At 52.1% G+C, this 17,576-nt stretch overlaps 1 protein-coding gene across 1 annotated transcript in view; it reads left to right on the top strand.

Moving 5' to 3' along the window:
* The first annotated feature begins 4,400 nt into the window (after nt 1-4,400).
* Nucleotides 4,401-17,576, top strand: part of LOC144119951 (uncharacterized) — a 49,299-nt gene continuing 36,123 nt past the window's right edge. Inside the window, exon 1 of the mRNA XM_077652449.1 lies at nt 4,401-4,470. Coding sequence (XP_077508575.1) covers nt 4,443-4,470 — 28 coding nt within the window. The 5' untranslated portion in view covers nt 4,401-4,442. The remainder of the gene's footprint in view (nt 4,471-17,576) is intronic.

Here is a 17,576-nt window from a genome sequence, read left to right as displayed (position 1 = left end):
AGCCCGGGGCAGGGGCGCTGGTTAAAAACGGATGCACGAGTGCTTGCGTGACACGAGACTTCCTCGTTTCTCACCTCTTCTTCTTCCTATTTGTTTTTTTTTTACCAGCTGCGTCGCTAGAAAGTCAATGCAGTTGATACGAGCGAAGGAAAAGACACCAGATGAACATTTGAGACTAAACAAAACCACTTTTTGGCCGAACATTTGAGTTCACTCAGTTGTGTGAATCGCACACCTTCTATACATACATATTAAAAAGAGCACTGTACAGACGGCAACGGTGTGGATCCACTGCCGCTGTCTCACGTGGAATTGGGAATCGTTACGACTGATGTTGAAAAATTACATTTACACTCTTCGTGAAGTAAGTCGTAACGCGGAAGATAGTGCTTTAGTAACATATAGTTGAAATCTAAGTTTTGACGATCTTGTCTGTTCGGGTAGTAAGTTAATTTGGGCATACAAAAAAAAGAAAACTGGAGGGAACATTTAAGCTTCGCTTTAGAGGGGCCATGACTGTCTATTTTCGTGCATATCCTGCTTATGGTATTTAGTTCCCAACACATCAAGTTGGTTCACATATATTTTTACAGAACGACATGTCGTGCGGAGAAGGTATGTCGACGTCCGTGGCTATAGGGACGTCGAAGTGTAATTTTCGCGTTTAATTAACTAATTTCACCACATCGACCAAAATTTTCCCTTAGCAAGATTTTAACACCCACTATCTAACACCACCAAAGATTTGCACATTTATCATCGCAGAGCGACGGAATTGTGCGGAGAATGCTTTGCTGACACGAAACTCTAGACATAGCCATTTAATGCTTTCTCATTAATAAATGATAAAAGAAAGGAATAGTAGTGACAAAAGGAGAGAGAAATGTTACAGGATTGCACTAAGTCTGCTTAAGAACGCAAATGCGAAAGCCTTTTTCTGTTGTCTTTCTCCCTTCATTTTTAATTCTCATTTTTTACTTTTATTTTTATTTTGTTTTTATCTTTTATTTTGTTTATTTTTATTTTATTTCCTGGTTTCTTTATTTCATTTCATATACGTTGCTTAAGGACTTGCTCAAACAACTTTTACATTTTTGCTTTATTTACCACACAACTTACGAGTGACAGTTCGCGCGGACAACTTCCGTCCACAAACTTCCGTCTACAGCTTCCGCCCCTGCCACTCATGAGCCAAGAAAGGCTTTCGCCTAAAAAATGATAGGCGAAACTTTAAGATACCAGAAGCGGGCAGAGTGGGCAAGGGAAAGAAGGATGGTTAATGACATTCTAGTCGAAATCAAGAGTAAGAAATGGGCTTGGGCAGGGCATGCAATGCGAAGGCAAGGTAACCGTTGGTCCTTAAGGGTAACGGAATGGCTACCAAGAGAAGGCAAGCGTAGCAGGGGGCGGCTGGAAGTTAGGTGGCCGGGTGAGATTAAGAAGTTTGCAGGCATACGGTAGGCGCAGCTGGCAAAGGACAGGTTTAATTGCAGAGATGTGGGAGAGGCCTTTGCCCTACAGTGGGCATATTCAGGCTGAGGACGATGATGAGGATGGTAGGGTCTCAGAATATGATAAACGCTCGAGTAGAGGGCTCCGGATAACTTCGACCACTTGCGGTTATTTGACGCGCACTCTGCGGTTATTTAACGCGTACACGGGCTTCTAGCACTTCGCTTCCACCGAAATTCCACCGCCACGGCCGGGATCGAGCCCGCGTCTTTCGGGTCAGCAGCCGAGCTCTATAACCGCTGAGTCACCGCGGCACTGAGAAATTGAACGTTGCAGTGAGTTTTTCTTGCTAAGGTATGTGCTCTTCAATTTTCGTTTCAGATTATAAGTCACGCCTGCACGGGAAGCACTGCTTTTTCTTTTTTTTTTTCCTGCTGAATAAGTCGAGGGCATAAGTGATGGGTACGCGAGAGTTGCCTTGAAGCGAGAAAGGAAGAAGTAGAAAAGCGCTGTGCCCTGTTGGTCTGGTGAGCCTCGCTTGTTCTTTTTTGCGGTCTTCGCCCGGTTTCCTAGTCAATCTTTCGATGAGATGCTAAGTTTCAAAAGCCCCGATACGAACAAAGACCACTACATCTAGTGGCGAGCTCCAAACGTCTGCACCATGCTGTGACGACTGAAACATAGCCTTTCTTTGAGGGTGTGTACAACTGGCGTCGCATTTGAGCTCGTGGTTGCACGCCTCGTTCAGCTCCTGGTCCGGGCTCCTCTCTGGTAAAGCGTGGCAGGGCGCAGATAAAGTGACGGGGCCGGTAGCTGCGAGATTCCATTGCAGCTAGGGCAGCGCGACTCGCCGGACCACGCATTCAAGTGTTCGCGGTAAGTACGGCCCGGCCTGTACCTCAGGCCTCGCGGTACATTTTTGTGGTTAAGGCGGCGCTTTTCATGCTGCAGCCTTGGTGAACGTACCTCGCCTCTGCCATGGACATCGGAATCACGTGACTGTGCATTGTGCCTTCTCTGTAGCGTGGTTCAAAAGTCGAATGGCTGTTGCGTGTGAGCAACCGCCATGTGATCTATACGCGTCCTGGGTCAGGTGTATTCTAGCGTAAACTCATATATTTTATTATTAGGGGCTTGGTGAACATATTCCTGCTTCTAATATGATAGTCTCATGCGATACTAATGAAATGTGCTAAAACAAAGGAGAAAATAATGTAAGAAATATACCAGCCGCATTTGTATGGCACGTAGTCACGAAAAAATGTCTTGCGTAAATGCTTGCTTTAGCTGTGAACGTTAGTTTGACTTGGTGGCGATGCACGGAGGTGTGCACCGCCTCATAGGACATGGTTATGTGATTTTTTCGTCACACTGGGGTGCCACGGTGCGTGACACTAGATTTTTGGCCGCAGGAACTTTGCCCTTGAACGTTCGCACAAGAAAACTGATTATGAATAGCAGTTGCTAGGACTGCATTGGTTGTGTTGCCCTTTCAATTATTTATTGTTTCCAACTTTCGTCAACAGGGCGTGCTTCAGTCGGTCCACTGCACTATACTACGGTAATTTATATACGCACGCTAAAGCGTTACTACTCTGATGCATCACTGTATTTTCCTGTTACTTGGAGGCTCTTGTGCAGTCTGTTCACAGGTAAACAATAAAATTACACGCAATACGGTTACCCTGTGATGTAATTCTCTAGAAGCGAAAATGAACGCACGCATTCATTATCGAAGATAAACGGCTCGGGTGTTCCTGCCTGGTGTATCTCCTTGCCGCAGTGTAGAAGGGCGCCATAAGTGTGGTATGCTTTTTTTTTTTTTACGGCGAGAGCAGTTATTCGCTCTAAACAGAAAGTAGTAAAGAAGAAAAAGTAAACTGTAAGCTGGCACACTTTCTTTCTCTAAACACGAATACGCCTTATGGCAGCAAAGATAGGATAAGCTGTCCTCTAACACATTACCTTTTATAAAAGGGAGAGCATGAAGGAAGTCCGTAAAATTTGGCTGGTGCCCTGCCCTGAAGTGGCCCTGACTCGCTGCGGTCCGCTGGAGTCGAGGGGAGGACTTGACGGAGTAAGTTCACGCACGAGGTGAAGTGTGTGCTGCGGCAGTTGCCTAAATGCATCGTTGCGATGGCACCGTACATCTCCCCCGAAGCGACAGGCGAACAAGCTACCACAACCATGCGTCGTGAACTACCCTTCCGGCTAAGGAAAGATTCTGTTGTGCTCGTAGGAGACTTTAATCAGGACATGACAATGCGAGCCTACGTAGAAACATTGGGTAAAAGTGTTGACCTTCGTCTCGCCACTTCGAAGGGGTCCGTGTCTAACACTTGCATAGGCTTGGCGTTCATAGCAAATCTTCCATAAATTCTGCCAAGTATATAAGCAGCCGCTTCATCGACAGCGAAGCCGTGATAATAACGTTGCACTACAATCCACCCCCTGAACCAAGCGCCGAAGGATATTGGATGTCAGACATGGATTAGAAAACCAAGCGTGCAAGGGAGCCGACTACACAAGTGTACAAGTGGGAAACAATGAGAAACATGCAAGTGCCAGGAAGTACAGAGGAGTCCTAGTGTGCAATAAAAGTGGATGTAAAGAAGTGTGCTTGATGTGTCGTATAATGTTAACTGTAATGAAAATCTTATGATGCGCATTTCCATTGGTCCAGCGCATCGATCGCCTGTTCATTTTTGTTTGTTTTTGGGTACGGCGCTTTTAATAACAACTTTTTTAAATATGAAGACCACTGTTGTTCCTTATCGTCTCTTTCGCTTTCAATACATTGTGTGCTAACGATGAGCGTGTGCATTCGTCCGTCCATGCGTGCGTGCAAGTTGATAATTTTGAACGAAGGAGTTTAAGGCAGCAGTGGTGTACCCGTGGATCTTTCTGCGCAGCAGAATAAAGCATCGCGCCAGGCGGCCAAACGCTGCAAGGAACGAGGGAACGCCCAGGAGGTAATCGTCGTTCGCACAATGACGACAACCCGTGACACCACTCCAGGTGAGCCTGCTGCCGCAAGCGCAATGCCAATACGGAACACGCCAATGCGCTGCTTGCGAATTAAGTGCGCCACCCGTATCGCCTAAGCGGCCTTAGCGTTTGAATATAAAAGGCCGAAAGCGCTTGTGAATTTGCAAAAGGCATTGAACAAGAGCATTACTTTCAATATAGGTTGCCAAAGGTTTGCAGGGGCTAGTGGGACTTTGTGTTAATGCGATTGCTTGAGAGCTGTCCTTACTCCAAAACCCCTCCGCTGGATGTCAAAAAATTCCCTGATTGGTCGATAGAGTGATGACGTCACACGTCTCACGTGACCACGAAGGGCACGTGACACCCCGACCTCGCCTGTTGGCCCCGGACTTGACCTACTGGGAACATTTGTAGCGATAGCTACGCTATGCTACACTAGCACTTCGAGCCTTCAGCGTGGCAGCCCTTGAGCTGCGAGCCGCCATTGAGCTCCGTGGTGGCGCCGTGGCTGGTCACGTGGTGCGGAGCAGCTGCCGGCGGCGCGGGGCGCCGGCGGAACTGAGTGGGGGGTGAGTGGAGAGAGGGAGAGGGTTAATCCACGTCCAGGGGAGAAGATGAAGAACGAACGCCCAGCGCAACTGAGCGGCGAAAGACTGACTGCAATTTGAGTGAGTTCCACTCGGCCAGATGTAGCTCTTGCGTCGATCCAGGTTTAACCAGAGCTAAACCGCAGCCAATTTTTTTTCCCTGCCTTAGAATTGTGGCTATCGCAGCGCGCCGCGTAATTTGAAAATCCACCATCACCGAAGGAGCGGGCTGGCTGCGACAGTAGAGGCTTTTAGCATACCTGAGACGTCAATGGCCACTGCGCGTGCGCAGGAGGCGTGCGGGAAACCCGTGCACTTTTCAGCTAATACGCCTTCGTTATGCTAAAAGCCTCTAGTATCGACACTGCTTCAGGAAAGGGCGGAAGCGTAGCATTGGGGTGTCAGAGAGTCGAGTAGGCGGCGGACGTGCTAAATAAATGAATGAATGAATGAGTGAATAAATAAATAAATAAATAAATAAATAAATAAATAAATAATGGTCGAATTGAGCAGTTAAGCCAAATGCGAATTAGGTGTGCTAGCGGTTCAGTTTTCGCTTCGGTTCTGGTTTTCAGATGTATGCGGAATTGGTCATTCCATTCATAGATCTTCAAGACTTCCTACCACTCCTTACGCAGTGGTGCAGCGGTCAAGTTAAGATGCGCTACTGCTGTTCTATGGCAGGTGCTGCCATCGGTCGGATCTTGCAAGGGTTGCTTGGGTTAGGGTGCGACCCATGTTGCTCTTTCCGGCCAGCCTGTTACGATTAAATGCACTGGCCTCGGACACGGTGGGCTGGTTTTTAGGTGTATATTCTAAGGGGGCTCGGGAGTTCTGGGTGAAGAACAGAAGACAGCGGCAAGGCAGCGATCAAGGCGGCGTAAGCGCGGCGTCCAGTTAGTTCAAACAGGCAGTTCCGCCGGCAGGTCTCGCGCATTGGACTCAGCCGTCTTTCTCATCTTCGGCAGTGTTTTGCACTGGACCCGTGCTGGCCTGCTATATTGCAATCACCCTCCGGCAAAAAATGCGCCAGGATCCGTCAAAGAGCCATCCTGGCGACTCACGGCGAGCACACAACCTGGGGGTCGTAGTAAGGCTTTAGGCGGTTGGCGTGGACAATTACTCGCCCACGACGACGCAGATCCGATGAGGGAGCGAGCGGTTTGACGAGATAATTGACCGGCGAAGTTTGCTGAGTGACGCGGTAGGGACCCCTATAGCGGGATAAAAGTTTCGTGCAGATGCGGGGGGTGGAGGAAAGGACCCAGAGCCAGACAAGCGAGTCTGGAGCAAATCATGGTGCCATAGTGAAGCTGTATCGGCTGAGTTGCTCGTGTTGCTGGGTTTCGGTGGTCAATGCGCGGGAAAGCTGGCGGCACTCTTCGCGTACTGAGCAGCCTGAGAAAGTGGCAATGATTGGGAAGCGTCAGGGTGGTAAGAGAGGATGGTGTCCAACGTGCACGCAGCTAGGGTCCCGACCGTAGAGGGAAAAGAGGAGGAAAAAGGGCGAGAACCCAGTGGTAGCTTGCACAGCAGTATTGTACGCATATGTAACGAAGGGAAGGATTTTGTTCCAATTAAAATGGAGACGGTTCACATACTTAGCGAGTATGTCTGTGAGGGTACGATTGAAACGCTCAACTAAGCCGTTAGTTTGGGGAAGACAAGCAGAGGTAGCGCGATGAATAATTTGACATTGCTTGATTACTGTCTCGACGACTTCCGAAAGGAAGACGGGGCCGCGATCACTAAGAACTTCTCTGGGTGCGCTATGTCGAAGGATGTAGTGATGAAGGACGAAAGGAGCAACAGCAGTCGCGTAAGCAAATGCCAATGGCGCAGTTTGCGCATAACGGGCGAGGTGGTCGATGGCAACGATGACTTAACGATGGCCGTCCGGAGTCGGTGGAAGAGGACCGTAAAGATCAATCAGAATGCGGTCGAATGGGCGGACAAGTCATGTGAGTGGCTGCATGGGTGTGGTGGGAAGGCGAGACTGTCTTCCCGCGTTGGCAAACTGGGCAAGAGCGCACATATTGTCGCACAGAGCGGTACATGCCTCACCAGCTGTACCACATACGCAAGCGTGCTTATGTTTTCAACACACCGGCACGAGCACACTGGGGATCGGCGTGGAAATCGGCGCAGATGTCAGAGCGAAGGTGGCGGGGAATAGCCAGAAGCCATTTTCGCCCATGAGAGAGGTAGTTACGGCGGTAGAGCAGATCATTGCGAACAGCGAAGTGGCGAGCTTGGCGTTGGAGATTTCGAGAAGCAGAAAGGGGGAAGTAGGCAGCAAAGCAATAATGGAGGCAATACAAGGGTCTTTGCGCTGTTCGGTCGGCATGTCCGAGATTTCAAGGGACCACGAGTCGTAAGCGGCGAGGGATGGAGGAGACGAGTCACTCGTAATAGGGGAACGGGATAGGGCGTTAGCATCGGAATGGCCACGACATTAAACGGGCGGCCATAGACGTAAGGCTGAAATTTGCCGATCGCCCAGATGGTGGCCAAGCATTCCTTTCTTGTCTCCGATTAGTTAGATTCAGCTATTGCTAGGGTGCGACTCACACAAGCCACTACTTATTCACCAGAAGTCGGTTTCCGCTGGGCGAGCACTGCGCCAAGACCCATTCCGCTGGCGTCAGTGTAGATTTCAGTCGGTGCAGTAAGGTCAAAATGTCGTAGAATCGGGTGTAAGACGCGAAGGCGGCGTAGTGGGGTAAATGCGTCATCGCAAACTGGTGTCCACGTCGAGAGATTGTCGCTCGTAATGAGGACGCGTGTTAACGGTGGGATTATGGAAGCGAAATTTCAATTAAAGCGCCGATAATATGAGCATGAACCAATAAAGCTTCGCAGTTGTTTCAGATTAGATGGTTTGGGAAAATCACCAACGGCACGAAGATTTGCGCGATCAGGAAGAACACCAGCCTTGGAGACTACATGGCCCAGTATATGGAGCTTCCTAGTAGCTAAGCAGCACTTCTTCAAATTTAGGTGAAAGCCAGCAGCAGTCCGACAAGTTAGGACACGTTCTAGGTGACTTAGACTGGTAGGAAAGTCCGGAGAAAACACGACAATATCAAGGTAAGTGCCGCTTGAGTCGGCTCCAAATATTGTCCATCATTCGCTCGAATGTGACAGGTGCGTTGCATAACCCAAACGGCATCACGTTGAATTCATATAAGCCTTATGGGGTGACAAAGACTGTTTTCGCGCGGTCAGGTTCGTCCATCGGGACCTGTCAGTAGCCAGATCGTAAGTCCAAGGATGAGAAGAACTCGGCTCCCCGTGGGCAGTCCAAAGCGTCACCGATACGGAGTAGCGGGTAGACGCCTTTTCGAGTAGTCCTGTTCCGCCGTCGGTAAACGACACAAAACCTGATGGACCCATCTCTCTTCTGAACGAGTGCCACAGGGGAGGCCCACGGGCTGTGACAAGTTTGTATGACACCACCCTCAAGCATGCCGGCGACGTGGGAGTGGTTCACTTGGCGCTCCGCGGACGATACGCGATATGGGTGCTGACGTAATAGAGCATGCGTACCGGTGTCAATATGGTGAACGGCGGCGGATGTGCGGGCCAAAGTCGTCTGCAGGAAGTCAAATGAAGCATGAAAACGGCAAAGCAGGGTGACGACTTGATCATGTTGGGCAGGTAAAAGGTTGCCGCCGCTGGCAGTTCAAAAACAAAGTAACGGTATTCAGGGGAAGGTGTAGGAGAAGAGATAGGGCTGATGGTGTCGACGTGAAGCGGATGTGTGTCATCGTGAACCGGATAAGTAAAGGCGAGGTTGAATGATTCAATGCGGCCGAGGCATTCACCACGGAGTAAGGAACACGGGCAAAAAACGGGTTGGGGACGTAAATCGCTGTACAGCCACTTAGAATCGTCAGAACTGCGAACGGAAGCAGGAGGCTCTGGCGATGCACTCCAGGCTCTGTCGGATTGAAGAGAAAGTTTCCATCAGGTGTAAAAGGAGAAGATGCAAGCACGGGGCCGGATGAGAACGGATGAATTGCGGTGCCGGCAGCGACGATTAGTTTGGCGGAGTGCAGAGAGATGTCGTATGAGGGTGGGCCACACAGCGGTCCCAAGGCGATGGAAGCACGGGCACAGCCTATCACTGCTTGGTGGGTAGAAAGAAAGTAAGAGTCTAAGATGACGTTGGGAGAACAGCGGGCAGGAACAATAAACTCAATAACGTATAAAACGTCCTGAATAGTCACTCGTGCAGTGGACGCATTAGTGGGGCCGATGCGGTGCTAATTTGAGGTGCGGAGGGAAACGTTTGAGACGGGCGTAGTGACCTTGTGAAGCCGGCGACACAGTGCTTCGCATAGAACCGACACGGCCGCTCCGGTGTCAACGAGCGCAAAAACGGCGATACCGTCGACACTTACAGGGAGAACATTGGCAGGGAAATACGGAGGACTTTTAAAGTTCGACGAAAACGCAGTGCTTGCCTCCGGCACTGCGGCGCTTAGTTTTCCTCAGCAACTGGCGGGGGTCGACGTATCATGGGAGAAAGTGATCGCTGACGAAGCGAAGGTGACCGGTGGGTGGCGTAAGGGGCACGATCCGAGGAGAGAAACGTCGAAGGATGGTCAGAGAAGGCTGGCGCGGGTGCATAATAGCCATATTGTCCTGCAGGAGCCCGAAAGGAAGACATCGGCAACAGCTGGCGGCACAGCCTGGCCACGTGTCCTGGAAGACTACATACGTAGCAAGAGGGTGGTTACCCGATGTGCGCCACGGGTTAAGAGCATAAGAGCGAAGCCAGGGTACCAGTCGAGGAGGTGGCGGCGGCAGTGCAGTGAAGGCTGGTGAAAAAGAATAGGTGTTCACAGAAGCGTAGGTGGCAGGAACGGGAGGGCGACGTGGTTGTGCCAGAGCTCCTGCGCATGCGATTGTGCATGTGGTTGTGCCAGAGCTCCTGCGTGACAGGCGAAGTAGCAGCAATCGCCTGTGATGATTTGAGCGCCGCGCTCACCTGCCTAAGAGGTGAATGAGGGGGAATGGCCTAAGTGATCTGCTCTTCGATGACTCGGCGGATGGACAGAGCAGTCAGATGTGAGGGCGGAGAGATGGACGGTAAGATGGACAGTTGGCGGGCAACCTCTTCACGAATGAAATCCTTCAGTTCAGTTAGCAACGATGGCTGTTCGAGGCCACCAAACAAACCAGCGAGGGGCTCTACAGGGTCGGTAGGACGGCGGTTGGAAGCGCGTTGCCGACGCAGTTCATCATAGCTGGGACAAAAGGTGGTCGCCTCGACAACGGTTTGAGGATTTTTCACCAGCAGCATCTGGAACGCGTCGTCCTGGATGTCCGTCATGATGTGGTGAATTTTGTCTGCTTCGGACATGGTCGGGTTGATACAGTGGCAAAGGTCCACAACGTCCTCGATGTAGCGAGTGAATGCCTCACCAGTTGGCTGGGCGCGACTACGGAGCCGTTGTTCGGCGCGAAGCTTGCGAACGGCAGGGCGGCTGAATGCGTCCGCAAAGGTAGTCTTAAATGCCGACCAAGTCGGAAGGATCGCTTCATGGTTCCAGAACCATAGGTGGGCAACATCCGCCAGGTAGAAGATAAAAGACGACAGTTTAACGGGGTCGTCCCAGTTATTATAGCGGTTGACGCGGTCATACGTTGAGAGTCAGTCGTCGACGTCCTCATCAGCGCGGCCTCGGAAGAGAAGGGGTGGGGGTCGCGTTGCCGAGTGGTATCGGAACAGATGATGGTAGCGGGAAGGGTGGGTGTGGTCTGGCTGGGTTTGTCAGGCATAGCCGGCGGCGGCTGCAAAGTTCCGTTACGAAGTTCCAGGATGAGGATGCAGTCACAGCTCCGCCAAATATAAGGGAGCTCGGGAGTTCTGGACGAAGACCGGAAGGCAGCGTCAAGGCAGCAATCCAGGCGGCGTCAGCGCGACGTCCAGTTCAAAAAGGCAGTTCCGCAGGCAGGCCTCGCGCTTTGAACACGTCTTTCTCCTCTTCGGCAGTTGGCTGCACTGGGCCTGCGCTGGCCTGGGAAGTTACAATATTAACGTGATGGCGTTAAGGAGCTCGTGTCGCAGCAAAGCCAGTATCGTCGGCGTCGGCGGCGTTGGCCGTGAGCGAAAAATGGGCATCTCGGTGGACACCTGAACCGCGCCGTAAGGGAAGGGAGTTTCCTTCCCTTACGGCGCGTTACGGGTGTTTAGCGAGAATTGTGAGACAAGCATTATTTCCTTTCCTTAAAACCAATTTTCATTTAATTTTCCTTCCCTTCCACCGTCCACCGATAATATGTTAGACAGGCGACCTTTCCTTAATGGGGCCCCGAAACACATTTTCAGAACGTTGTTTTGCCTGTTGCTTGCATAGAATGAGTTACAGTGATGCTGTTAGCATCGGTCGTACCGTGTATACTGTGGTTTTTAATATTTTAATTAGCTCGCAAAAACAAATCCGTGGCGCTGACGGTGTCACCTTACAGTGGCGGTTTTAAGCAGCGATATGACATCACTTAGTGCAAGCTTGATGATTGGACAAAGAGTAAATACACTGCAAATAGCGTTAATAACTAGAGAGCAGCTTGTTTGCCCTAGATAAAAACACTGTAAATCAAGTAAAACAAAAATATACCACTAGAGCCTCTGGCTACTTTTTGCATCGAAGGACTTTGCGCCTCTCTGTAAACATCCTACGACTTAGCACTAAACACTTATGGCTATTCTCAATGTACCTGAGAGCGGCTTTGCGGAATCGATCCGATCGAGCCATTGCACTCTATAAGCGTTCGTTTTGGTCCCATGAAAGGATGTGTTCGTTTCACATTTAGCACGCAGTGCGCATCGTCAGCTTGTGGAAGATGACCGGGCGGTGGCGCCAGATGGCGCCACGTTCCCGTCAACAGCGCGCGCTCCTTGCTCGCCGTGGCCAACCAGCGCGCTAGGGGCGACGGGCGATGGTTGGCGGTAAGCAGTAGTGGTACGCGCTATGTATTCGGCATTTGGCTACCCTAGATGGTAGCCAAATACCGCACCCGTAACCCCAATCTTCCAACCAACCAAGCCACCAGGCTATGTTAAATGTCTGATATCTTGCGTAGGCTGTCACACCGTCGCAGTATTTCGCGCTCGAGTTCGGATCCAAAAGTAAGGGAACGGCACTGATCAGTGTTCCCTTCTGCGCCGTCGACGTGACGGTGAAGCATCGCTGGGTCAGCTGGGCGTTTACATGGTTGTTGTAACCATGCAAACGGCGCTGCCAGCCTTGGCATGAACGAGTTACAGAGAACAGGCAACCATGGAGTGCAAACTTCCGCCACGTGCTAATAATAATAATTGGTTTTTGGGACAAAAAAGACAAAAAAGCGAAAACAAGAAAACAGCGAGAGCAGGGGTAAATGAAAACAGCTAGAATAGGCAACAGACATAAATAACTAATGAAACAATAAACACAGAAAATGAACACAACTACGACCGATAACAGCAAAGTACAGCATATAGCAAAATACAAACAAGAAGAAAGCCAATACTAATATGAACGAATAAGAAACCTCTGAAATACAAGCTAGAAATACAATCATATACACAATAAGAAATGTAATTAGTGAACGCGTTACAGACAATCAGGCATGAGTACACAGTATTAAAGAAATAATAATAATGAAAACTAGTAGACGTGATGAAAAATTAAGGAAAAAAACTATATAATACCGGTGCAAATGCACAAGTGTAGTAAAGACAAAATGCATGAAAGGGGAAGTTATGTATGAGAAAAACAGGGCTCAAAGTGGAACGTCACGGAGATCCAACATAAAGGAAGGGAGAGAATTTTCGAATATATCAAGGTGAGGACAAAGAGAATTAAACAACTTTTGCCTTTTGTCCAGAGGGGAGAGGGAGTGCAGAAGCGCAGAAACTTGGAATGGTCTGAATTCCCTTATGCTCTTTCGCGGTACACGCAAAAGGAAACGCGCTAAGAGCTGAGGGCATAGAATGTGACCATGAAGAAGTTTATACAAGAAAATTATATCTGCCCTCACGCGACGGCAGCTAAGAGAAGGAAGCTGCAGTGAGTTACTCCATCTGGGACGAGAGCTGAAAGTTTTGCAAGAAAACCGATGGTGAAATATGCGTAAAAACTTTAGCTGAACTATGTCGATTTTTTCACAGTCCGACTGGCAAGTGCCGTTCCAAACAACAGACGCGTAATAATAATAATAATAATTATAATAATAATACTTATAATAATAATAATTGTTTTTTAGGGGAAAGGAAATCGCATAGTACCTGTCCCATATATAATTGAACACCTGAACCGCGCCTTAAGGGAAGGGATGAAGGAGGGACTGAGAGAAGAAAGGAAGAAAAGAAAGGTGTTGTAGTGGAGGGGTTCGGAATAATCTCGGCCACCTGATGGTGGTGGTGAAAAGCATTAATTATAAATATATACAGAGAGGTGCTCGCGAGAGGCCCATAGTGGGTCTCGCCCCTTACAATACAAGCCGGAGACCCTCATTCCGGGACACCGTTGCTCCTGACCGCTGCACAGGTCCGCCGAACCAGGGCCTGTTGTGCAGATAGTTCCTGGCAGCCGAGCAGAGCCGCCTCCCAATCCTCTCGGGTAGGGGAAAGGGTGATGAGAGAGAGAAGGATTTCGCCTGCATGCCCACACCATTTTAAAGGTGTCGGCCACCTCCCCACAGAGTGAGCAGCGGCCGTCAAAAGAAGAGTCAAAGTGCTTGAGAACCGCCGGGCACAGTAGGGTGTTTGTAAAGAGCCTAAGGAGAGTTCGTTCGCCAGCTTTTACCCAATACCTTCATAGGAACCGGGTAGCGCCGGTGTTCGGACCGATAGTGCTCACTAATATTTTTAAAAGAAAGAAGAGGGCTGTGATCCGGGTGAACGTACTCTCAAGGAACGCCTGGTGCCCGGTAAGTGAGTGCGCGGGCTGCCTCATGGGCGGCTTCGTTACCTGGCATGACTCGTCGTTCAATCATATGGGTCCCGGCCACCAAGGCATGCCAGGTAATCGACCACCTGGGGGTCTTTACCTACACTGACATCGCAGCTACGGGGCAGAAACGGGAAGACTTAGAAATAACGGTTCAGCTCAAGTGAAGGACAACGCAGCGAGCTATGTAAAGAAAAATTATAGGTGTAACGTTGAAACCGGAAACGGGTAGAGTCGATGAGGGATTAAACGCGGGTTAACGATATCCTAGTCGAAATGAAGAGAAGGAAATGGGCTTGGGCAAAACATGTAATGCGAATGAGCTGGCAAAGGACAGGGTTAATTGTATAGGCATGGGACAGGCCTTTGCCCTGTAGTGGGCGCAGTCAGGCGGACACGGGCGCCTTTGCATTTTGCCTCCGTCGAAGCGCTGCCGCCGCCGGTTTAGACCCCGGGTACTCCGGATCTCAACCCGAGCAGGCCGACCACTGAGCCAGTGCGACGGGTCACGACGATTTCGCCCATGCGGGCGGCAGCACGGATACAACCCTTCGCGACCTCTTCGGGCTTCTGACGAGCCGGAAGCGGTGACCGGTCACCCCGCCGCGGTGGCTCTGTGGTTAGGGCGCTCGACTACTGATCCGGAGTTCCCGGGTTCAACCCGACCGCGGTGGCTGCGTTTTGATGGAGGAAAAACTCTAAGGCGCCCGTGTGCTGTGCGATGTCATCATCATCATCAGCCTTACTACACCCATCGCACGTTGTGCGATGTCAGTGCACGTTAAAGATCCCCAGGTGGTCGAAATTATTCCGGAGCCCCCCACTACGGCACCTTTCTTCCTTTCTTCTTTCACTCCCTCCCTTATCCCTTCCCTTACGGCGCGGTTCAGGTGTCCAACGATATATGAGACAGGTGGTGGTGGTAGTGGTTTTATTAAAAATAATAGTAAAAAGGAAGGAAAAGATTTTTGCTAGCCCCGGCATCTGCCATCGATACTGAAGCACCTGAGCTGGGGCAGCGGAAATAAAGGACAGCAGGCAGAATGGAGAAATGAAATGAAAGAGGTGAGGGGACAGGAATAGAGGACAGGGGGAGAAGTAATATGTACAAACTATTTACACAATAAGTAATATGTCCAGGTTGTGCGCGTGATTAGTTCAGTTTAGAGGAATTAAATCACACACGCGCACAGAACTGTGTAGGTTACAACTGGAGTGGGGCGTCCAGTTATTAATCGTTCAAGGTAGAACTCGCGGAGCGTTCGGTCACTGCGTGTAACTACCTGACGGAGAACAGACGGGACGTCAAGCCCGTGTGTTCGAGGAATGCACAGAGGCTTACCAAAGTTCGCTCACGAGTGCGCGCACTGCCCTGCGGCCACAATAGCATCTTGATGGAGTCTGGTAGTATGCCCTGCGCCCTATAGGCCGCGAGCATATCGCGACGAGCATCGGCGAACGCGGAGCAGCGAAGGAGCAGATGTTCTAGTGTTTCCACTGCACCGCATCCGTCACACACATCACTCATCGCGATTCCGTGCCGCACCCGTCGTTCCCCGGGCCACACGCAGCCAATGCGCGCGCGGAGGATCATTGCACGTTGCGACCGTGTAAGTGCGCGACAGCCGGTGACACTGTCGATGCGCTCACCTCCCGCGATGCGTGGGTCGGGGTGCTGCTTTCGGAGATGGTCGTGAATGGCCGCACGCACGTCCTCCAGCGCAAGGGGCAGATCGCTGGCAGGTAGTTGGTGTGCAGCGGTCGCGAGGTCGTCAGCTTCTTCGTTGCCGGCGATGCCGCAGTGACCGGGCACCCACTGTGCACGCACGGCACAACCTCTCTGCGCGAGGCGCTCGATGCGCGAGCGAATTTCCCGCACTAGTGGGGTACCGCGGCCGTTAGATTGCAGGCGGCTGAGGGCGGCGCGGGAGTCGCACAGCAGAGCACTCCTGGGCGGCGGAGGGCCGAGGGTGAGCAGCAGGTCCAGCCCGAGCCGGATCCCCATCAACTCCGCCGTGGTGGAGGAGCCCAGGAAGGTTGCGTGTTGCTGGCTGTGCAGTCGCAGGGCGGGGATGGTGGCCGCCGCAGCAAGGGAGCAGCGGTCGCGGGCCACTGAGCCGTCGGTGTACACGAGGAGATGGTCCTGGAGCTCCTCGTGTATGACGGCTCTGGCCAGCTGCTGCACAGCGCAGAGGGGTGTGCTCCGCTTTCCCGCGATGCCGACGATCTCTCGCTGTACCTCCGAGGCAGCAGGCCAGGGCGCGCAGGAGCCGTAGGGGGGTGGGCCTTGGGTCAATTGCTCATACTCGAGCAGCGCCGCGCCCATTCGTGAGCGCGGGTGGGAGCGCATACGCTGCAGCAGCGAGCCGCCGTCCGGTGCGCGGTGAAGCCGGTCGATGCGATTCAGTGCCCTGCGCGCTGCTTGGAGCTCAAGGGGCCACGCTCCTGCCTCAGCCAACGTTGCGGCGCACTGCGAGTTTTTGGGCAGGCCTAGGCACACGCGCAGGGACTTGCGGTGCTGAAGCTCGAGCTTCTTCCAGCACGGCTTGCGCACCGTGACGAGCGGCAGCGCATAGAGCACCGCCCCCAAAGCTGCGGCATTGTACAGACGCAGCGCGGCTTGCTGGGAGGTGCCCTGGCCTCGAGCGGTGAGCTTGTGCACGGCGGCGGTGATCCTCTTCATCTGCAGACAGGCCTTGGTCGCCGCGGGGCGGAAGGAAAGGCGCCAGTCGATGTCCAGGCCAAGGTACCGCACCGATTTACGCCAAGGAATCGGAGTCCCGTCCAGTGACAGTGGCGCAAGGTGCGCGCGCGAGCGCGAAACGCAGGCCATGGCCACCGATTTGTCCGCGCTCAGTGACAGACCAAGGCCGCGCAATCTGGCATCGATTGCGGTCAGGGCTCCCTGAAGGCACCCCCGCACGCGGAACGCCTCGCCCGGTGGTCCCCGGCACCACAGAGCTATGTCGTCTGCGTATATGGACATGTACACATGGTGTCGCCCGCTCGTGGGGAGGGAGGCCGGCACCACCGACATGGCCACATTAAACAGAAATGGTGATAGGACAGAGCCCTGCGGCACGCCCATGTCGACCGGGCGAGGCTTGGAGAGCTTACCCCCTACTCGTACGCGCATGGTGCGCCCGCTCAGGAAGCCATGAACGTATCGCAAAAGGCGCCCGCTCACACCGGCCCCCTCAAGCACCGCGAGAATTGGTGCGCGGTGAACGTTGTCAAAAGCGCCCGAGACGTCCAGCAGCCGCAGCAGCGCAACCTGGCCTGCTGCCCTGGCATGCTCCAGCGCTGTAACAACGTCCGATATAGAATCAGCCGTGCACCGCATCCCACGGAAAGCTGTCTGCCGCTCGTCAAACAAATCAGCCTCCGCAGCCCGCTCGTTCAGACGCTGCAACGCCATATGCTCCATGAGCTTACCTGCCGCCGATGTTAATGCCACTGGCCGGTATCCGCTCAGCTCCGTAGGTGGGCGCCCTGCCTTTCGGATGGGACAAACGACCGCGGTTCGCCAATCCTCCGGAAGCTCCCCGCGTTCCCACACCAGGTTGATCTGCTGCAGGAGGATCTGTCGTTGCTGCGCATCCAG

This window comes from Amblyomma americanum, chromosome 2, assembly GCF_052857255.1.
Source record: "Amblyomma americanum isolate KBUSLIRL-KWMA chromosome 2, ASM5285725v1, whole genome shotgun sequence".
Lineage (NCBI taxonomy): Eukaryota > Metazoa > Arthropoda > Arachnida > Ixodida > Ixodidae > Amblyomma > Amblyomma americanum.
The sequence above is the reverse complement of the archived record's forward strand: the minus strand, read 5'-3'. Positions and strand labels throughout refer to the sequence as shown.